We start from the raw sequence: 23749 nt of genomic DNA, 5'->3' as shown, positions 1-23749 counted from the left end.
CCTCCTCTGCCCTGTTTTGTTTCTGCTGTAGCACATTTCATCATCTGATGTTCTATATATTTATTATGTCTCTGCCCCACTCTCCCCTACCCATCAGTCCACTAGAAGTAAGATCCTTGAGGGCAGGAATTAGTTAACCTAAGTTAGAACGGTTCTTTGTAATCATTGCCTAGAAAAACATTGCCCCCAAAACATTTGTTGAGTAAATGTACTCAGGGCAGGTCCGGAGTTTAGACAAAGGTGGGCCACGTTACCTTGGGAGACTGGTCACAGGAGGGGAGGAGAACATGCAAACAGGTCCTTAGGAAACGGCATCTTGTCAAAGGGAGAGAGGTAGCCCTGATTAGCGGATAAAAGAAAATCTTCAGCTACGTTCCTGATGTGCTAACACCTGGATCTAGGATTCTCCTAATGATAAAACCTCCCCCAGGGTTTGTATTTTTAACTGCCTAATAACCTTTAGTCTTGTCCCCATCCAATCCATTTTACAATCTGCTGCCAGAATGATTTTCTGATATGCAGAACTGTCTGTATTCTTACCTGTTCAGAACCCTGCCCATGACTCCTCAGTACTGTAGACAAGCAAACTAGATCTTCTTCAAAGACTTTTCACTCCTTTTGCCTCTATTCTTTACTCACCTCTCTACCTCATCTTGCATCCTTTTGTGCACCCTGATAACCCCACTTATACACCTTGCTAATTCATTCTCTTCTTTGCTCAAGTTGGATCTACTTCTAGAAATGCCTTTGCAATAAAATGTTGTTTGATAAGAAAACCCAAGAAGTTTTTCCTGAACCCCATTTGCTGCCCCCAGCCCCTAAGGAGGAAATAATTTCCTCCTAGTCCTGCCCTCTGGCTGTCTCATAACAAATTGCCACAGTTCTTCTCCCATCACTCCCCTTTTTACTGTTGTACCCCAGCACCTAGCACGATGCCTGGCATGTAGACAGCAGGTGCTTAAGACCCAGGCTCCCGAGTCTTTCTCACTGCAGAACTTAGTGTCTGGGCCTCCCCCACCCTCTTTTTTTCCCTTCTGTCAATACTTGTGACTCTCAACCTCACCTGCATTTCTCTATTTCTCCAACTCTGGGAGAAGGGCCCTGGTCATCCCAGGACTCTGTTTTTCCTGGTTCCCACTTCTAGTTCCTCCAAGCAACAGTGAAGCTTGCCCTGTCGGGAAGTGTTAGCTGGTATCCAAGGTAACAGACTGCACCACTGCAGCTAGAGGCAGGGACAGGGAAAAACGTTCCTCACCCCGGGGAAGAAATTACCACTTTGTGGCTTGTAGCAACCTCTCCCTGGGCACTCTGCTTTTCTCCACCCCCACAAAAGCCAGGAGCAGGATTTGGACCTCTTCTGTATTTTTAGAACCTTTGGGTCATCAGAAAACTATGGTTTAGACCAGTGGAGCCCTGCTGCCTGCTGCCTTCCTGTGGTAGGAACTGAAGCAAGACAGCACAGAATCTGTGACATGCGTGAAAGCTCATGACCTTGCTTCTCTTCTGCAGATCCCCTGGGGCCCTCCAAACACACTCCCTGGGAGAGGTCTGGCAGTCCCTCACCCCCACCAGCTCCAGCTCCACCCAAACCTGGCTAATGCAACAGCAGGCTCAGTGATCTCTTAGCATAAGGAGAGATCACCTACTACACTGGTTCCCAAGCCCAGATGCCCATCAGAATCATCTAGGTTGTTTGCTAAGAAAACATACATACATTCCCATCCAGCAGACTAATACAGAACTGTAGCAAAGTGTGGGAACATGAATCTTTAACAATGGTTCCAGGTGATTATGATGTAACCAGCTCTTAGCCCACAGTTGGGGACCTTTCCAGCTCCTTCTACGGAAGTCAAGAGAGATGAAGTGACATACTCAATGGCAACTAACTAGCTCGTAGCAGTGAAGGGATCTTCACGTAGTTTTTCTTCTCCAGGTCATTTCTCAAATCACGATCTTCACTTACTGAGTCTTTAGTTGTAATTTAGAACATGCGCTACTTGTGGTAGTCACTATGTGATTGATAGAGAACCCCTTCAGATGTTGACCCCAACATAGAGGTCACTGATCTATAGGTCAGATCAGAAACAACAAAATCCTTCAACATAGAGAGAGCTCACCTATCACCTCTCACTCTGGGCAGACTAGTCATGGGTGAGAGTAGCAGCTGTAAATCATGGCATTTGGTCAACACCAGCGAGGCAGGAGAGGAGGAGACCAGAAAGAGGAAAGGAAGTCAGAAGAGGGAAGAGTCACAAGATGCCGAGAGAAACCAGCCAAAGGCTACTCTGTGAGCAAGAGGTGAGGGTCCTTGGGCCCACCTTATTGGAAATCCTGGGTAGAAGGGGCTGGCTAGCTTTGATACACCAGTTTTGGAGACACAAGGTTTACCACCCTCACAACATCCTTTGCTCCTGGATACACGGGTTTTCAACATTTTACAAGAAGTAAAACCCAACATTGAAAAGTTCATTGCTACTGCTTTTTTCTATTGGAGTTTACATGACACATACTCTGGATGTATTTAGGCCAGATGGGTAAAGCTGAGTAAGGTTTTCAGGCTCTATGACCAGTGTAGGAGAAAGCTGTGTGCTGGTACCTACCATCTTTCTCGGCTCTCCTCAGACTGTATACAGTTCATGATTGGCCTCGTGTGAGGAACTGGATCACAATAGGAATTTCTCTTTCTCACACCGTAGATTCGTGGGACTTGCTATATACTATACTCCAGTATATATGTACTATTCTCTGTACTCTCATGCTCAGGGCCTGGGTTCAACCCCTTGTTGGGGAACTAAGATCCCACAAGTCACACGCTGCAGTCAAAAAAAAAAAAAAAATCCCCTTTCCTTTTTTTAAAATTGAGGTATAATTGACATACTACATTAGTTTCAGGTGTACAATGTATCTAGTTAACATCTAGTTAAATTTGTTTTTTATAAGCCAACTAGGTCTGAGGTATTTTGTTACAACAGCCCAAACAGACTGACAATATTATTGCGATACACTTCTTTAGACACTAATTTGTATTTTGCTGTATTTCTTCCCTCCATTTCAAGCAGTTGCAGGTGCTTTTTGTTGGGTTTAGAAGTGGCCTGAAGTGAACAGTTTTTTCCTGTCTTTTGTAAAAGCCTGTTACTTAAAAGATTAAAATGACATGCCAAAACATGGGAAGTGATGGATGTATTTAATGTCAAGAGGAAAGTGGGAAAGTATAAATATTCTTTCAGTTAAAAGAGACAAAAACCCAACTCAAACTGGCTTAAGGAAAAAAGGGAGTCTATATACTCAGAAAACAGAAAAATCCAGCAATAATTTTGGCCTTGAGCAAGGCTTGATCCAAAGGCTAAAATTGTTAACAGAAATTTGTCTCCATTTCTCAACTTTTCTTTCGTGATGGCTTTATTCTTAGGTAGGCTCTTTAGTAGGAGTGGCTGGCGAACTTGGGACGTCAGCTCAGCTTTCCCCTCTGCAGCCTTCAGCACCCTGAAGGAAGGAGAACAACTCTTTTCCAGGAGAGTCCCAGGACTGGCTTGGTCACAGGACATACTCATTCCTGAACCAATCACTGTGACTGATTGGCCAGATCTGGCTTCTGTATCTAGTCCTAGAGCCAGAGGGTGAAATTAGCCTCATGAAAAGATCTGTTTTTGTTGTGGTTTAACCAAAGAAGGGGACACTAGGCAAACATGACTGAGGAAAGCCAAAGCAAGAGAGAACAGTCCCCAGAAAACCAGAGGTCGAGAAATCAGATCTGAAATCAGAGGGAGGAGTGATCTGCACAGTGTTTGGTAGCCATAGTGGTGAGATGGCAAGACCTAAGGGGAAATGGATCCTTGGTACATCCAGGAAGAAAGTCCAGAGGCATAGGGGCTTCTGGCTCACCAAAGGTTACCATGCCCCAAGTGTGGGAATTATTGCACCATTCGGCCTGGAGTAGCTGATGTTTCAGCAGCGGGTATAGGGGCTTACCACCAGAGGGACAAGTCAAACCACCAGAGGGGGCTTCCTGAAGTTTCAGCCACGGGTCTCTGTACAACTCTAGGGTATCCCCAGTGGCCAACAGATTTCCTACCAACAAGAAAGAAGGAATCTAGTTGATTTTTTAAAGTGCTATAGGTAGGATAGGGGATGGCCTTTTGGGGAAAATTTCCCTATGTGCTCAGTTCTCAAAAGGGTTCCGATAAAACCATTGGATGACATGATGTAATTCACTAGTTCAGGAAGTAAGCACTATAAAATACCAATTAGCAATGATTGCAGAAAACTTGACAATGAGCAGTGAATAATGGCAGATTAAAGACAATAACTTATATAATTTTTTCTTTCAATATGTAATATTCATAAGTAGAGACTACCTTTTATGGTGGTTTGCATTCCACATCCAGAAGAAGCAAACCATAGATTTAGCTGCTCATGTCTGAGCCAAGGAATCATGCATCTGGGACAAGCTATTTTTATTTTCTTTAGACTAGCCAAACTGGCAATGTGGGACAGCAGAAGCAGTTCTAGATTTTAAGTCAGGGAACCTAGGTTTGAAACTCGGATTCACTAATGAAACTTTGGGTAAATGGTTCACTCTTCTGATTCTTAGTGTTTTCTAGTTTATAAAATACTGTCTCCTACCTCATAGGAGGAGTATTAATTGACATCTGGAAAAACACAACATGGATTTAATGTTAGCTTCTTTCTCTAAATTCTTACGAATGCCACCATTTTTTAACCAGTTTAAAAGAAAATGAATTGCTTTAATAGAGTAATTGATGTGCTTCAGTTAGAATGTCAGATTATTATATTTGGCAAGGGAAGCTTCTGTTATCTAAAGGTTAAGTTCACAGTTGCATTATTTGTAATAGCAAAGACTGGGAGACAAATGTACAATAGAAAGGAGAAATATATCTATATTATACAGTATGTAAGACAGCTATCTATCTATACAGTCATTAAAAATGAGGAAGATCTATATTTACTGACACAGAAAGATAGTCATCATAAATTAAGTTAAAAAAGAAAGTAGTGCTACTCATGTATAATATGATCTTGCTATTGTTAAAACAGTTGAACAGGACACATCCACATATATATATGCAAACACCACACACACACACACACACACACACACACACACACACACACACACACAGAGTAAAGAAAGCAGTCTCTGAAAGAATACCTAGTAAAGTGTCAACAGTGGTACTCTCTGGAAGGTGTAATGTCAGGGAGGGAACATTAATTTCCTATATTCATTTAAAAACTACAGACATGTGTTACTGTTAAAAGAAAAAATATTTTGTTCCAATTTAGGGTCATGGTTAACTTTCTTCTCCATAGCAGCCCTGAGGACAAGAAAAAGTTACCAGTGATCCTGAAAGCAAAAATAAGCTTAAGTATTTGAGTGGTGTATGTGTGTTGGGGTGGGGGGGGACTGCAACACACAAGTCCAAATTTTGCTCTCACTAACTACATTAGCAAAATATGTAGAAGATGAGGTAGTTAAAAACTTTCTTAGATATATGGATTACTTTTTCCCCTCTAACACGACTTATCAAGGTTAGTGGGAGAGGTTTTCTTTGGTGGTTCTTCAACTACATTTGCATTTTGCCACAGAAAACAAAGCAATGTGAAAGAAAAAGGTTTTAAGTTTTTTATTTAAGAAAATACTTGAATTGTCTTACACAACTAAATTAAGTATTTAAACAACATGAAAAGAGTGCCAGTCAGGACATAGCATTCATTTTACTGACTTGCCCCAACAGATAATAAATATTGATTTAACGGTGACCAAACACATTGGCAATAGCTACTAAAGTGCCATAAGATGGTCAGTTGAGGATAATCTCTTCTAAAACGAGATCAAATCCTTGAGTCCATTCCTTTTAGCAGAAACAATTAAAACCATCTTGGCAGAACCAGGTCTCGGCAAAACATACCACATGTATGGAAGGCTTCAAGAGAATGAAGAACCCACACACTTGAAGAAGCCTCCAGAGTTCTCTTCAGGATCAACAAGGTGCTTGTTATCATCGTGGTCCTCTGTATGAGTATCAGTATCAGAGCACTGTGAATTTAGTAGTAAAGTGTCTTCAGTCCAGAGAAATCCTAAGGGGGTCAGCAAGACCGGCACGTTACACAGTCCAATACTTACCAATAAAATAACCACACTCACCCATAAAGGTTGCTGATCTATGCATGTCTCTGCTTTCAGGAAAAATTTCACTGAAACAATCCTGGCAGATAGGTGAGTGAGCCTTTCACATCTCCAGGAAACAGTTTCATAGTTCTCCTTTATAACCTAGCCCCAAATTTAACCATGATAATTCATGTGTAAAGCACTGTGTCAGGGCTCTGAACTATGAGAAAGCCACATTCTTTGAATTCAGAAGTTTGATCAAATTATAGAGAAGTGTTTAATAACAGCAGCAACTAACACTTGAAGGTTTACTATGTACCAGGAACTTTTCATGCTTTACCTCATTTAAACCAACAATACCCTATGAGGTAGGTACTATCAGACCTGGGCTACAGATAAGAAAACCAAAGTGCACAGAGGTTAAGTGATTTATTACATGATTTATTGTGGAACTGAGACTTGAATCCAGGCAGTTGATTCTCCTCTAGTTAGTTCTGTTACAGAGGTACAAGCAAAAGAGAAACACAGCACAAAAAATTAGATTATTTAAAATACAAGAGGGATTAAAGAAACTGCAAGGGGGAGGTCATACAGGCACAGGTAAGACAGAGAGCAAGGTGTAGTAAAAGAATGAAGTTGGTTTGTCAGTAAAAAATGAAAAGAGAATGACGGGAAATCAAACTGAAGAGATAGCCCGAAATCAGCTCATTAACGGTTTTCAATATTATGCTAAAGAAGCTTGGATTTCATTCTGTAACTGTGGGCATAACAGGAACTCAAGTGAAGAAATGAAGTGTTCTTCTGTGTTAAGATTATTTTGGCAGAAGTGATTTGGGCGAACTGACGTAGATGGAGATTAGTTGAAGAAACACTAATTCAAGTGGCTATAGAATTTGGAAAACTGTCCTAGGTCAACAACTGCCCAAGGTCTATTTGTCAAACACATTCTTTTCTTCAGTACTGAGTGTCTTGCTGAGACCTAGTTATGTGACTTTGGGAAAGTCAAGAAGCCTTTGAATCCTTGATTTCTTCATCTGGAAAATGGAAACACTGAACATGCTTTTAGATTTCATCCAGCTCTGAAACTTTATGAGTCTCCTGAAGAATTTCTTCTTGAAATTTAATCTTGGGTGGTCTTAGTCTTTAGAACTGGGGCTTATTTGTAGAAACCTTGAATGTGCTTGAAAATATCCCAGTGTTTTTTTTCTTGCTGGGAAAAGAACCAAAATTCTAAAAAATACATTATGCTTTCTATCTTTAATACAACTTATAAATAACTACTTTTATTTTGTTGCTGGGTAACTGTGACCCAGAAGAGTTGACTTTGCATAAAAGGAACCCACAGTCCTCTAGTCTTGGTGTTTTTCCTATAATCTTCTCATACAGTGGTTAGAAGAGAGTTGATGGAAGACTAACTCAAAAGTATTTTTTAACTCATATTATTGTTCTTAAGAGACAGTCTGTTGCCTTTTCCTATAAAGAGAAGAAAAAGGCGTTTTTCCCCTTCTTAGAAGTTCAATATTTAGTCAACCACTACAATTTCCAGTTGACCTATTCATTGACATTTATAGAAATTAACCCTTCAAATACCTCAAATCTGTGTTATAAATTGAGGTAAGATCTGAATGGTGCAAAAGTAGGGTGACCAATTAATTTCTTTTTGCCTGGAACTTTCTCAGTTACAGCACTGAACATCTCATGTCCCAGAAAAGCCCTGTCTCAAAAAAACCGGGATGGTTGGTCATCCTAAGAAGATGCCGTTAAGGTCCAGAAGCCAAGAACATCCAAATCCTACCTTGTCTTAAACTCCCAGTTCCCCATGAGGCTCCTGCAGAGGCCATATAAAGAAATAGCAGTGAATGGTAAACCTAGTGTTTTATTTGATTACTAGTTACGATTAGGCTAGGCTACTCCCAATACTCCTAAACAGAGGTACAGTAAAGCTGGGATGGAGCATGTGAATGAGTCTGGAAACCAAAGTGCTCTACAATGCTCCTTCAAGCCCAATTTAAAACTCTTACAAGCTGCGAGTCTTTGGCCTGAAATAAAGTAGAAACAGAAGACTGAGGCAAAGATGAAAGGGTTTGGGTCTATGTGCAAGGAAAAAAGAAAAGATGAGAGAGACTTGGCTCAGTACCTCTCTTCAAGTCCATGGAAATATGATATAGAAGAGGGTGCCACATGTATGGTCTTTCATTGCTGAGTGCCTCTTCTTATTGGTAAACACACACTAACCCATGTTGTGGACTATTAATAGCATCTCTTCCCTAGGGGGTAGGTAGGAGAGTGGGAGAGGGGAGACCTTTCCCTGGCACAATGCTAACAACAAAATCAAACCAAGAGGCATGGAAGTGTCACTGTGGGAGTATGTGAAACCTCTATAAAAAATTTATTTCTAAAATAAAGTTTTAAATTCAAAGCTTGTTTCAAAGTAATAGAAGCCTTTTTAGTTTCTTTAGTAGACAATTTATTTTGATAAACTTGCTCAATAACAAAAATACAAGTGAAGAAAAATTATGTTCATTTTATACAGTTTGTATTAACAATTTGTTTTTAAACTATTAATTGAAAAATGCTATAACCAATTAGAAAACAATCCTTAATAAAGTTTGGGGTAATATACAGCCTTGATCACAAACTTTAAAATCTCTGGAGGTGATATAACTAGGAAGTCCTGTGTAGGGAATCCAACCGACACAGGCCATTTTATTCCTTCATATGCATTTATCCTTCAAAAATTAGTTCTGAAAGACAGCTTACTATTTTGAATTGTGAATGAAAATTTAATATTTTAAAAGAAGATCAAAGTGGGTTGATAAAACAGCTACTATAATCGGAGTAACTTGTGGCTAGTAGTCTTTTAATAAAGACAAAATAAATGCAACATGTTCTTCCCATGAAGCCCACGATGCAAAATAATAGCTAAGAGTAGTATATTCAAAGTTAGTTTCCAATACCTTTTCAGGGTCTTTCCTCAAAGTCAATAGATTGTATGTCACCAGGACTGTTCACTATTTTACTTAAGAGATTAAGTGAATTCACAGAACATCAAAAGGGATATCAAAGATTTAGGCAAAAGAGTAAAAATCAATGAAGTGTTTTGGTCATCTAGAACATTAAAAAGAAAAAAAAAGCCATCCTTCAAAAGCAAAACAAATGAAACAGAAAATAGGTTTATAAGAAATAGAAGAGTCAGAAAAATTACATACACACATTAACAACATAGAACATGGATTACCTTTGGAAAGAATCATACTGAAATGTTTGCTTTTAATGAATTGAAGATTTTTCTTGTTTACAGATGTTTAGGCATGTTCAATAGGAGCTTCCAAAAATTTCAAACTAAGTCTTGTGCAAATAAAACCTATAAATATTTTTCAGCAGATTTTACAGTGATGTTCTTAGGTATGAGAAGAATGCACACACTCTAAAAACAATGTAACAGACAAAAGTTTGACAAATGATTGCACCATTAAACAGTGTTTTATATACAGTTTACAAGATATGATTTCCTGCTATAAATTAATACTGTACTATATAGTACTTATTATAGTGACCTTTTTAAAAGCAACTGCTGACAATTGTCTATCTTTTCACTTACAGGATTTATAGAATTTTATATGAATGAGTCCATTTCAATGTTTGGTCTGGAAGAGTACAAAGATGTGACTTCACATACTACTTGATGGGATGGTTTTCATCCTGGGTTAGAGTGCGGACTGGTTAGAGGGAGTTTCCCCCATCAGTCCTTTGTGCACTGGACCTCCAAGACAGTGATGAAATTAAAGACAAGTTTATGGTTTGTGTAATAGATACAAATAAAACCTTAAATTCTGCAATCTTATATGCGATACCACTGTAAGTGAAAGAAGTAAACAGTGGGGAAATTCTTAGCAGCTGAGAAACTTTCTCTCCCCATGCTCTTGATCCAGTTAGAAATACTTAGAGAAACTATTTACAATAAAATTAATCTTTTGGAAGAGAAAAGCTCTTGGTCATTATCATAAATTAATTTGAACCATACTTTGCTTATTAATAACACTTTACTTCAGTGGTATAATGGTGACAACCAAAGCTTCCCTTCAAAGTGATCCACTTGACTGAGGTCCAATCAAGTCACAATGAGAACTGCAAGCCCAAATGTCCACAGCACATGTCCAGTGGTATTCTTAGAATGGACTAGACATCATAGTACTTGGGGAAAATTAGTCTCCCTCAGGCATTTCCTAGAGATTCCTTTGAACTTGGGAAGGAAATGGGTGACATTCTCCCAGTACACTCAAGGAACACACCACAGTGGTGGGCCACTTCTTACCCCGACTCCTGAGTGAGCTGAAACACTGGGGTTTTCTTCCACACTCAAATACTGCTGAATTAACAGTAAGAAATATGAATGTCAAACAAGCCAGTGTGAAACACATCAGGCTCCTCCAATTCATACCTTGAATAACTGAGGAGGCAGCCCCATCTCTGAAGTAACCATTAAAAAACAAACAAACAAACAAAAAACCAGTGCATTCATTTCCGTTTGTGTGAAACAGGGACCTACACTCTGCTGAGAGGGACACTTGGGGTGCCACTGCCGTGAAAGGCTCTCCTGCCCCACATTTCAAACAGCAGATTACCTATCATGTTCGCCTGGAAAAACAGCTAGGCGTGAAGGCATGGAAATGTGGAGAAGAGAAATACTGTATTTTAAAATGATCTGTGGGCTCAAAGGTTAGCTGCAACGCTGCTTTCAGGAAGAAATACAAAGCTGTGGGGTTAGTACAGCTCTTTAAACTAAATGCAAAAATGTTAGCTTTTAGCAAACAAGACATAAAGCATTTAAAGAAAACACTGTATTGCTCATATTTTTGGTAAAGGAGATTATTAATAATGCTTACAGATGAAAAGAATACTAATTTTTATGGCAGAGTAAAGCTAGTGTTATAAATAGCCAAAATATTGTAAATTGATCTTACTAGTAGATTTTGAACTTACGTAAAGTTGTGTGCTTGAACATATAAAATGCATTATTAATGTAACAGACCAAGCCAGTTGAAAAAGAGAACCTCTGTACAACAGACAACAGTTGCCAATAATTTAAATAGTGTCAGATTCCCCAAATTATAAGATTTGACATGATCTTACCTTCTACTATCATGTACAAATAAATTAACCCTACAAAGAATTTTAGCTTAACTTAAAATTGCACCTAGAAAGGTATGGGATTATTTGTACCTATTACAAAAACCAGTTAAAATCAAGGGCTGCTACAAAGAATGAGGTAAACTGAAGACTCTCTCCACTATGCAGCCTTCAGATAAATGGCTTTTTTTCTATTGAGTTCTAGGTTTGCACACCACAGTGTTTTGCTAGCAAAGCATTCAGAGTTCTCTTCCAGGAACTGTTTGCATGTGTGTGTATATAAATTTACACACACACATACACACACACACATATATACACACTGTATACTGCATCAGCAAAATATATATATTATATATATATTTATATAAATATAAGGAACATTTCCCCCAGCCACCCATCCCCAACATGTTTCTTAGTGTTTAATTTTTTTTTTTGTACACAGAGAATAGGGAATTTCAGAATTTTTACATACATTTTAGCAAACAAGTTTTGATCTATTGGCTTCTTGGTGCAGTGATGCAATGGCAATCCATTTTGGTGCCAAAGACTCATACCATTACAAGGAAGCTGTGAACACTAATTTCTTAGGAGGTGAGGCCAGCCCCACATGAACATCTTTTGCATCCCTCTGGTCCACCATGATTCATAAATACTTAGACTTTTTTCTTTTCCTCCCTCAAATGAATCATTAGACATTAAAAATGGAACAACAGAGTACAAAGGGCCACATGCTTTTCAGTATAAAGCATTCTCCTTCACTAGGTTGCTATCACAGTGCAGACCTGACTGCCTGAATATGCTCAGGAGATTTAGTCAATATTGTCTGTATTTGGTTATGGAAAAGGCTCTCCTTATTTTTTGTTTTTAAATCCAAAGTGCATAGTGAGAACAAATCAAAGCATGTTTTTTCTTTTCAGCATCAGTTTCATCTAAGCATCTTCCTATGTGAGGACTACTCAGATGCCTTGCCTTTGTCCTCCCCACCCTCCAAAAATAAAAAAATAAAATAAAATTAAAAATAATAAAAGAGTCAAGCAATTTAGACATTCATCAGCCTGGTAAACAAACTTTGCCGGCAAATAGAAGTCCTACTATTGTAAAGAAAATTGATAAGACAAAAAGTACATATGATGACCCAACTACTGTGTTGTTGGGTAATTTATAAGGTTGACCTCCGACTTCATTGATGTAAAATCCTATTGGAAATATTAGGGCAGCCATACAGAAAAGGATCACTGTAAAACAAACCAAAACATAACATTAGTAACATGGTTTGGTGATTGAGAAAACAATGAAAATTTGGCACAAAGGAAGTTTATAAGCAGGGTTGTGGATTGATGACAACATGGTCAAATTCTGTTACAACATGGACCACTTATAAAAAGGTTTGCATATATTACAGATCCTCCAAGCCTAACACTTAAATACAACAAAAGCTGGCTTAGCCTTTTACATACAGTTTTGAATACAAGCATTAAGAAAGGCCACCAAACCTACTAAATAATTGTATATACAATTCTTGGCCATTTAAAGTAGTGGCAGAGGGCTCAGTCAGGCAGGGGCTAAGTTCTGGCTCTACTAGTGTAATCCTAGTCTTCTGAAATTCTGAAAATGGGTAAGTTGTAGAAGAATAAACAAAACAATTTTAAGTCCTTTGCACAGTGCCAGGTTGATATTAAGTGCTGAATAAATGTTGATTATTATCATCCTAGTACTATTTTCCCAATTCTCTGCTCTTCTCAGTTGATATTAGTTATAAGGAATTGAGAAAAGGTACATACAAATATAAATACTATTTACCTTACTCTGATTTAAAGTCAGCTAGTGGAAAGAACCAGACTTCTGATATGAGGCACCAACTGTGGGTGGTTCTCTCTCATGGACAACACTCCAAAAAAATAGAAAAGCACAACTCTCCCAGTTTTCTGAGTACACAGAGTTTAAAGAGGGGGCTGAAGGGGTAATCTTTGAGTTTTGTATACAAACACAATGAAATATATTATTTGCTAAAATGCTTTCAGAAAGATATCAGAAAACCCTGTGTTTGGGCAGAAGTTATTCCACAGTTGGTTGTTTTAGAAATAGCGTGCTCCCCTGTGCTACAACCAAAGAAAATCTCTTCTCAAGAAGCACAAATTACCTATAGATAGGCTGGCTCTTCCAAGAAAATATTTTGTGCTTTTTGAAAGCATATGCATAGTCTTTCAATTTTCTCTGAAGGCAGAAATATTTCCTGAGTATATTGTGAAGGCAGATTACTGTAGTCATCCCCATAACTAACTGAATGAGATTTTCTGTGTTAAACCCATTCCCAGCAATGACAGAATCCTAGATAAATACACCAGTTGACTCTTGTCCTAAATTATTTGTGTTACTCAATCAACAAAATTTAATAGGAGAGTTCTGAAAAGGCCAATTAGAAATACTTCCTGGAAGGAATAGCTCCTGAAATGTAGTAAAAGGTAACATTTTCTAAACACACCGGCATGCTTGTTTGCTTTGCACTATTTAGGTGACTATTTTATATTAAATTGACATAGAGTTTGTTTTCTTTTTGGGCATATGACCACATCAAATAAATGTTACATAAGCAGATTTAGATTCTTTTGGATACCTAGTACAAAACGAATGAAAAATTCAGGTATTAAGTATTAGATTTTTTGGCCTTTCTGTTGTATAGTTAGCAATAAACAACTTTATTAGTGCTGCCAATGTCCCCTCATCAGTGTTATTTGTCACCAACCTTTAATGGTTCTTAAGTCTTAATACGGTTTGGTAAGTAAAATGAAACCAAAATCTAAATAGCTATAGACAATCTAATAAAAGCAATGGGAAAACATTATTGTCTTAAAAACAATTTGTTCTTTAATATAGATTAATTTAACCTCAGGAAACACTAAAATAATTTAGAAGTGCTTCAGACATATGCAGATATTATACTTGTTCATTCTGTTAACTGATGTGCCAACTTAATTCCTATCCTTTACTATTTTCTACTATAAAATAAAAATCTATCCTTTATAGTAAACATTTACCACTTAAAGACTATATTTAAAGTAGGGTTTATATTTTGCAAGTGTTAAATATTTTCCAAATTGGTTAGGAACAGCTTAATCAAATTTCAAGGAAGCAATGAACACCTGATTGTATCCAACAGTGATTTCTAATCCAAGGAATCAAGTCATCTATACTTCCTGAGGAGTTTTTAATGCTGGTGGATGAGATTTTTTTTAAGCTCTTGAGACTTGAGAAGTTACTTCAGATCTTAAAATACTGTTAATGCTGAAAATATCTATCAACTTTTGACAATTAAGTTCTGGGTCCTACAAAAGTCTGTAAAGACATAACTTCATATCCTGAATGGCACAGATTTCTCAGTGGTGAGGGCCAGATATCAGGTGTACTGGCAGACAAGTAAATTAAGGTGGCAAAAGCAAGGACAAGAGCCAGACTTGATGAAAAAGACCTGTCTTTTTGTCACTCTTGCTGCCACAGGTGAGCGCCTAAAGTGTGGCTCTCCTTTGAGCACTTCCTCTGTGTAAACCCATTAGAAAATAATTAGTTTATATTCTTAACAAAACTATTGAGAAGTACATTTTCAAAGGCTGAATGGTAACACTAGGGGGAGCCCAACCCGTCTTCTGACTGCCACCCCAGTAGACTAGCCGGGTTAACAAAAACAATGCATTTAAAAAGAAGCTAAGAGAAAGGTTCTACACTTTCTTAGATGACATCAACTCTAAGATACATTGTTGAACCAAAAAACCAAGATACAGAATAGTATAAATAGAATAAATATGTATTTATAGAACACTCACACATATACACATATATGTTTCTACACATTGAACACCTCTGGCAGGAAACCCCAGAAACTGGTGAGAATGGTTGCTTCCAGGAAAGGAGTAGTGGATAACTGGGTGACAGGGCCATAAATGAGATTTACTTTTCACTTGGTGACCCTTTCATAGGCTCTTAATTATATATCATACACTTACTATTTTAAGAAGTTAAATCATTTAAACTGAAAAATAAAGGAAAAACATTCTACATTTCAAGGTAGTACATTTATATACATAACGTAAATATTCTCTCTTGAAGAGGAATGAAAAACAAGATAATCAAAGATCTTTCCTTTTATTGAGTCACAAGAATCAATGGCTCATCTGAGTAACTTAGTGCTTTTGACTCATACTACTTTGCTAAATCACATTTTAGATTTTTGATATTCAGAGCATAAAAAGTGAAACTGTTAGTTGCTTAGTCGAGTCTGACTCTTTGTGACCCCAAGGACTGTAGCCTCTGTCCATGGAATTTTCCAGGCAAGAATACTGGAGTGGGTTGCCATTTCCTTCCCCAGGGGATCTTCCCAACCCAGGGATTGAACCCAAGTCTCCCGCACTGCAGGTAGATTCTTTACTGTCTGAGCCATCAAGGAATATGCACTCCCAAATTTTAACTAAATCCTTCTGCATGTTATTTTACTCCTAAAGAGTGAATTCTGTCTGGATAAGTAACTGTATTTGTAACTAAAGATTCTCTTTAAATTCCTCATCAGTACCCTTTAATTTAGTAGTCCCATCTCTGTAACTGCTTCTAGACCCTACCATTTAGAAAACTGTCTCAGGAGGTCTGACCTCAAACAAGATCATCAACTTATTTTACATTTCTTAGCAAGGTTGAAGAAGCATTTTTATGTCAACTGCAACTTGATCTACATTTTAAAATTAAGGGAGAAATAGAGATGAAAATAAAACAACAGATCTGCAAACGTATACATTCTCTAAAGAGAAAGAGCTTCACAGAGAGATAGGGAGAAAAAGAGACTCATGAACTAATATCCCTATCCTATGATCTTTAAGAATAAATTGAGTTTTAACATTAATAAGAATACATGGCATTATGCCTGCCCATATAAATTCTACATGACAATATCAAGGGAAAGTAAGCTGTGCTATAATATTTATTTTTTTAAAAACTTAAGAAAACCTGAGATGATTATAAGATATTGAATTAGAAATTAAATCCTGCATTATTTGGCATAGGTATAGTTATGTTATTCTTTAGTGCAGAGTCTCTTAACAGGCCCTATTGGCATCTGGGGCCAGATAAGCCTCTGCTGTGGGGCTATTCTGTGCATTTGTACACTTCTTAGCAGCATCCTTGGACTCTGCTCACTACACGCCAGTAGCTTCCCTTTAGTTGGGAGAATCTAAAATGTTTACAGACTTTGACAAATGTCCCCTGAGGGATAAAACTGCTTTAGAAAGAAGAAAGCAAAATTACAGGAATCTTTCCTTTGTGCATTTTTGTTGCTTTTAGTTTGGGAAAAGCCTGTGTTGTGTTTTGAAATTAAACCACTTTTGCAAAGTATGAGAGAATGTGTAATATATGTATCATATTCTTGGGCATAGCTTAATGGCATAAGAAATGTTGAGAAACAATTGTTAGAAAGCCAAATGTGTTGATTTTTCAATGATCACACAACAACTTACAGTAGAAACTCAAATCAATAATATTAAAAAGCAAATCACCACCTTAAACTAATTTATATTTCTGTATATATTTTTCTAGATTTATCTTTATTTGACAGAAGATACCAATACCATTAAGAAGAGGAAAAGACTCAGGTTAGTGGTAGCTCTGAGTCACAGGCCTGGAAAACTTATGTCACAGTGTGAGCAAAAATAAAATTCATTAAAATAGCACTTTATACAAAGCAATTAAGGTCTGGATGTCCTGGTCTTGTGGTGAGAATTCTGAAGAGCTGATGGGACTGCGTGGAGTCTATCTGATGGCAGTACGTAAATGGTGCTCTTTGATGATTAGAGAGTCCTTATTATTGAGACGTGATTATCTTCATAAACATACCAGGGTGAGTGCCTTCTAGACAAACTTAGTTAGCACAGGTTACTTACTTCCAGTGAATGCTATCCATCGAGCATATTTTGTGGCTTCTCTTCGCCAGTGGGAAGCCACCAACAAACCACAAGTGACAGTCAATGAAATGATTCCCATGATGATAAAAAACAGTGTGGTGACCCACTCTGGGGGAAGCCGAGGTGGGATGCATGTCCGGTCTCGTCCATGGATTGTCTGACACTGTCGCACGAGGCCCACAGTGAGTGCTCCTGGGGAAATGCAAAACACAGGAACATGTGAGTGGGTTTGGCACACCCAGGGAATAGTCCCTACCAACACCCCTTAAATCTTATTTCTCTCTGAGTGGGTCATCCAAGCACTTAATTCCACTGAGTCCTACTCTGCAGCATTCTGCTGTAGTCTGCTATGTAGAAATACTTCATTGAACATGCAAAGTAAACTTAAACAAACCCTACAAGTCATAGAAGGCAGTTAATTCAGTCATTGATTACTTTTCTGGGTGCTTGCGTCAAGCACTGTTCTAGGCTCCAGGGAAATAAGTGAACAAGAGAGATGAGGTTCCTCCTTTCACTGGGCTTATCATTCTAGCAGAAAGAACTGAAACTTTTCTATTCCCAGATCTAAGTCTCACCTATATTGTTTTGACTGAGAAGAAACATACTTTTTTTTTTTTTGATGGTTTTATTTAATTTATTTTTTATTTTTTTAATTTTTTATTAGTTGGAGGCCAACCACTCTACAATATTGTAGTGGTCAGAAACATACTTTTTAAAAAATTAAATACAAATTTGAAATATTTCTAAGTGTAATATGTAAATAAAATTAAATAATGGATTAAATACTATAGCCAATATTATTTTATTAAATGTAAAAGGTCTAAGAATGTTGCAATATATGTACTTTTCCATGAAATTCAAGAAAATGATAGAAAAACTAGTAAGTTCACCCCATTTGGTAGGTTCAGCAATTTTCGTACAGTGTAAAAGTGCTCACACTGCTAAATCATTACTAGCATGCGTCAGCAAAAAAGCAGAGAGGCGTCAGTGCTAACTTTTAAAGTACCCCTTCTCCCATTTAAATAAATGGAAGTGTTTTTTGTAAAAATTAAGTGCTATTTTTAAACAAACATGTTCTCATGTCAAACCTAAGGAACCCCTCTATCAAATTTGGGGTAAATTAATTTACAGAAATCTAGACAAGGAAGATGAAAAAGTAATTTATTTTATCCCTTTCCCCACTAAGAAGAACAATTAAAATGTTACTTTTGAGTAAAACTTGCTTGCTTCTCCCTTTAAGAGCAACTGCAAATGGGAAAACAGCTGCCAAAAATACAAGAAATTTCTGGAGCCACTGAAAACATAATAGATTTCTGCATCTTTTGTTGATCTTATTTTCTCATTATGAACAACTACAACAAAAAGACATTAACCTCAAAATCATAGCATGTGCCTTCCTTTGTTGAGGCATTTTGGGAAGCTGCCCTTGGTCTGAGAAGACAGACCAGGGCTGGAGCTGTATATATATGTGCATATGTGGGGCTGTTGGTCGGGGGTTACTGCTTTCCTGCAACTTGCCTTTGCGATTAGTACATTTTTACAAATAATCAATGTATTCAAAGAAAACAAACCAAAAAAAACCCAGCTCTGCTCTCAAAATTGAGTTGTGGTCTTTTTCTTTCTCTAATGCTAACTTCGACTGTAACTTTTCAAGAGTGGAAGACAATAACTCAAACGAGTTGGACTTTTTCTCTCAAATAATCTGATAATTAGGTGCTTCTTGTGATCTCTGAAGAGGTGCAAAGAGCATTATAATTATGGGATCATCTCCAGCAAGGTGGAGGAGTTGAAGGGCGGGAAAGGGACAGAAAATGAGCAAACCTCCACAGTAATGCCACACTATACCTCCTCCTATAGTTGCTGTTTGGAGTGGAGTGAGTTCATAGGCTCGGTTCAAAGTTTCGGACAATCACTAACCCCCCAGATCTGGGGTTGAACCTGTCTCCTGCTCTGGCAGGCAGATTCTTTACTACTGAGTCACTTAGGGAAGCCCAACCTTTTTAGTATCCTGGTAATTGCTTGAAAACAGAAAAGGGGCGACAATAGGGATGAGGAGGTACCAGGGAGTCGCATAATTGTTAAAATGAAACACTAAAAAGTTTTCTTGAAAAGGAAACTTGGGGGAGAGGGTGTACTATGATAAGCCATTTTATAGTAATTTGGGAAATAAAGAAGGCATTCACAGCAGTGCTCAAGCACTTCTATCAGAAAACTATTCCTGATCACTCAGCAAAAAAACTTCTAACAAATTACCCTCTGTAGTCACTGTCTCATTTATAAAAGCTCTAATTACTGTGAGAATAGACAACAGGCAATGAAAGACCCTCTGGAAAAATTCAATATTATGGATTCTGATTACAGTAACAACTTTCTTCACGACTTAAATATCAATACAAAGACACTTTCATCAGTAACTCTAAATAGCCAGCACAGTGAAATTTAAATTTGAGAATTATTCTTTGTTGGTAAATATTTGAGGCTGTAGGTTCAATATATCTCTCCTTCAAAACATTTCTGAGTATCCTTTTGTTGCCCCTCTTACTTTCCATTTATGGACTTGGCAAGGAGGACTCGAATTTAATTTTCTGCGCTGTAGATTATTACGCTTTCTGAGGAGGACTGCTTTCTCCTCTCCTGAGAGGCACACCACACCAAGTGAATACAAAGATAACAAGTAAGAAAATGAAAATTATAGCTATCAGTTCAGTTGTTCAGTCATGTGCGACTCTTTGTGACTCCATGGACTGCAGCATGCCAGGCTTCCCTGTCCATCACCAGTCCATCACCAACTCCCAGAGCTTGCTCAAACTCATGACCATCAAGTCCATTGAGACAGCTATACTTCCTAGAAATCAAGTGGAGATAACCTGACAGATGTTCAGCTTTAAAAGAGGAGTTATGCTCCTATATTTACAAAAGGCCTTATCATCACAAATCAAGACCAAATATTCAACAGCTATGTTCTGGAAGAAAAGAAAGCTAATACTAACAAGAAGGTATACTGTATATAAGAAAATCAATTCACAAATATTTTATTTAGTGTTTCTCATGTGCTCACATTTTTGTACTGGTTTGAGATTACAAAACTAATACTCTGTCACACTTTCAGTTAAAATAGTTTTTTTTCCCCTTAAATTATGCAAGTGTTAATGCAAATAGTGGTTTGTCAATGTTTTTGCTAATATTCATTTTCTTAAGATTCTAGGGCAATATAATTTATATCAGAGTTACATATTTTCCATAAGCTGTCTGGATGTAGGGAACTGCAAGGGTAATTGTGCTGCTACTGCTGAATGTGGTAAATTCAGGTACTGTGAGTACCTGAACTTTCACCAGGTCTTTAAATTTCATCTTTTACCTCAAAGTATTATCTCCTACCTGCAGATTCAAATCCACCACTCACACTGACTAGCCAAGATCTTTTATATCCTCCAAATTCTCTGAATACAATTATAGACTGGATCACATAATTGAGCACTCGGTTTCTTAAAGTAACTTTTATTTATCTCTCTATTAGTTCTGGCTTCGCTGGGTCTTCACTGCTGTGTGGGCCTTTCTCCAGACGCGGTGTCGAGGCTCCACGTCGTGGCGGCTTCAGTGGTTGCGGCTCCTGGGCTTTACAGCACAGGCGCAATAGTTGTGGCGCGTGGGCTTAGTTGCTCCGTGGCATGTGAATCTTCCCAGGTCAGGGATCGAACCTGTGTCTCCTGCATTAGCAGGATTCTTAATCAGTGAGCCACCACGGGAGCCCCATGCACTTGATTTTAAGGTAGCTTCTTTCAGACCCAAACAGAAAATGGGGCAACTGAACGTTTTACTTCACTGAAAGCCATCAGAATGGCCTGCAGCAGTGGGTGCAAAGCAGGAATTAACAAACATTTGGTAAAATTAAAAAATACACTAAATTTAAAAATCATGGTGCATTAACTAAATTCTCCCATAGAACTCAGTGTGATTTTTTGAAGCACACTAAATTAAGCATAAACTTAGCCATTCATTAATTTTTTGCTTTATCCAAGAGGTCTTCTGTTTCTTGAAGGGGTCTGTAATTCCATTTCCCAAACAGCCAATCCATCTTTACCCTGCAGCTGTTTCCTAGGTAACCAATCTAGCCAAATAAGACTTGCACACAACAGGAAAAAGGAAATCAAACCAGGAACTATAGCATGCCATATGCCTCTTAGTATCTCACCTGTGTATCAAAACACAGGAAAAAGAAGTCATAATTTCCTGTTAAGTAGGGAATTTTAACTGAGGAGGCTTTTGACACCCATCATCTACGGATCCAAACACTGCTGAAATGATTTAACACAGCCAGTTTGAGCACGTCTGTTGCTACAAGGAAGATGATTACAAGGCATGTCATCACCATGTGTAAAAGCTGTGTTACAGAAAATCTGAAACACAGGAGTTGTAAAGCACTAAGGCACACATACCCACCAATCCGTCAGAGCAAACGGAGCGCAGTAACTGCTCAGTAAACTGGCCATGATTGGGTTTTCCAATATAGGCTTGAATTTGAACAAAACGGCAAAGTTATTTAACGTTTGCCCTCTCCCATCTTCCCCTTGAATTTTCTTCCTACTCGCGTCCTCTTCATCTCACGGGGCTCTCTTTGTTAGTGAAAGGTATCGGGAACTAGCCCACCCAATCGCTACCACTGATGTGGATCTCTTACTTGACTTTCTCTCTGGGGATATAAACATCTGATCTTGGCAAGCTAGCATGCTAGTAATGTATGGGTCTTAATGATTGATAAAGGCTTATCATATTGCCCTTCGCAAGAGCATCTGTTTAAGTAAGGGACGATATTCCAACCGAACTGAAAATTAGAGTTTTATGTTTTAGTGACAGGTTGGCTGAGGAGATTTAGGAGACTCTGGAGGCAGGTGAGAAGAAGCCTGATAGGGGCCCCAATGCAGGCACTGATATACACTTTCCTGTGTGAGTCATAGCCTAGCAGCTCATACTTTAAATGAATAGTGACACAGCACAGAAAATAATAGTCCACAGGTAACTTACACACTTCACATATTTAATGTTTTCCTCCAGAAGCACTACTAGTGATGATTATTTTTTATCAGCTGTGATTTCTGGGTTCTACCTTAAGAAGTTGTTGTTTACTTGCAAAGTTGGGTCCGACTCTTTGCTGCCCCATGGACTGTATGTAGCCTGCCAGGCAAGAATACTAGAAAGCGTTGCCATTCCCTTCTCTAGGGGATCTTCCCAACCTAGGGATTGAACCTGCATCTCCTGCATTGGTAGGCCAGTTCTTTACCACTGAGCCACCAGGGAAGCCCACTTTTAGAGGTTCAGTTCAGTTCAGTCACTCAGTCGTGTCTGACTCTTTGTGGCCCCATGAATCGCAGCACGCCAGGCCTCCCTGTCCATCACCAACTCCCGGAGTTTACTCAAACTCATGTCCATCGAGTCGGTGACACCATCCAGCCATCTCATCCTCTGTCGTCCCCTTCTCCTCCTGCCCCCAATCCCTCCCAGCATCAGGGTCTTTTCCAAAGAGTCAACTCTTCGCATGAGGTGGCCAAAGTACTGGAGTTTCAGCTTCAGCATCAGTCCTTGGACCCAGGACTGATCTCCTTTAGGATGGACTGGTTGGATCTCCTTGCAGTTCAAGGGACTCTCAAGAGTCTTCTCCAACACCACAGTTTAAAAGCAAGAAACAAATTAGATTTCCCTAATTCACCACTTCCCCATTCTCTCCTGTGCCCATCTCAAGTCTGCTGCACTCTATATGAGAATGATCCACTACCCCCTATCACTTCAGTAGATGCCTTTGTCTGTTACTTTTCAGAAAAGATAGGGGCCATCATACAGCAACTCCTTAACTGTTCACCATCAAAACTTATGAATTTATCTGTATATACTTGTTCTTTCATCTTATTGATCTTTCTACCTTTGTTTTGGATCCTATTCCCTCTTACTTTCTCTGGGAGCTTGCTTAACATTATTTTCTCTTCCAGATTGCAAAAGTCTCCCCTATTTTTTTTTTTTTAAGACCTGTTTACTTTTTGTTTTTTGGCTGCACCACGTGGTGTGTGGGATCCTAATTCCCTGACCAGGGATGAAACCCAGGCCCCTTGAATTAGACATGGAGAGCAGTAACCACTGGACAGCCAGGGAAGCCCCCCAAACCTCCCCTAGTATAAAACAGGAGCACCTCATCATGTCGAGTCACCCTCTGGCCTCAACATGCCTGTGCTTCTGTCTGCTCTGCCTAGCATCCTTTGTCCCCGAGCCTGGTCAAGAGTTCCTGTCTCCACTTCCCTGAGTCCTGTTCACCCTTTAATCTACTGTACCTTGGCTTTTACCCCAACCACGCCCTGACACAGCTCTTGCCAGGCTCATTCATTTCACACTGCTGACTTTGATGGATATTTCTAAGTCCTTTTCTTAGATATAATATCTAATATAACTGAGCATTTGATATAACTTCATTTCCTCTGGTTATAGTGACTCCACATTCCATTAATTTTCCTCTTGCCTCTTAGGTTTTACTTTCTCTTTTTTCACAGGTGCGTTTTTTTCTCTG

The 23749-nt window shown here is 38.5% G+C and overlaps 2 protein-coding genes across 2 annotated transcripts in view; both read right to left on the bottom strand.

The window, feature by feature from the left end:
• The window catches only part of VWA3A (von Willebrand factor A domain containing 3A), a 58578-nt gene extending 56805 nt beyond the window's left edge, over window positions 1-1773 (bottom strand). Inside the window, exons 1-3 of the mRNA XM_070461009.1 lie at window positions 1715-1773; window positions 1064-1222; window positions 255-339 (exon numbers count right to left, since the gene is read on the bottom strand). The gene's annotated coding sequence lies outside the window, so the exon portion shown is untranslated. The remainder of the gene's footprint in view (window positions 1-254; window positions 340-1063; window positions 1223-1714) is intronic.
• Window positions 1774-5627: 3854 nt separating this feature from the next.
• Window positions 5628-23749, bottom strand: part of MOSMO (modulator of smoothened) — an 82782-nt gene continuing 64660 nt past the window's right edge. The window contains exons 2-3 of the mRNA XM_070461005.1: window positions 17179-17391; window positions 5628-12495 (exon numbers count right to left, since the gene is read on the bottom strand). Coding sequence (XP_070317106.1) covers window positions 12311-12495; window positions 17179-17391 — 398 coding nt within the window. The 3' untranslated portion in view covers window positions 5628-12310. The remainder of the gene's footprint in view (window positions 12496-17178; window positions 17392-23749) is intronic.

Source organism: Odocoileus virginianus, chromosome 33 (assembly GCF_023699985.2).
Source record: "Odocoileus virginianus isolate 20LAN1187 ecotype Illinois chromosome 33, Ovbor_1.2, whole genome shotgun sequence".
In the NCBI taxonomy this organism is placed as follows: domain Eukaryota; kingdom Metazoa; phylum Chordata; class Mammalia; order Artiodactyla; family Cervidae; genus Odocoileus; species Odocoileus virginianus.
The sequence above is the reverse complement of the archived record's forward strand: the minus strand, read 5'-3'. Positions and strand labels throughout refer to the sequence as shown.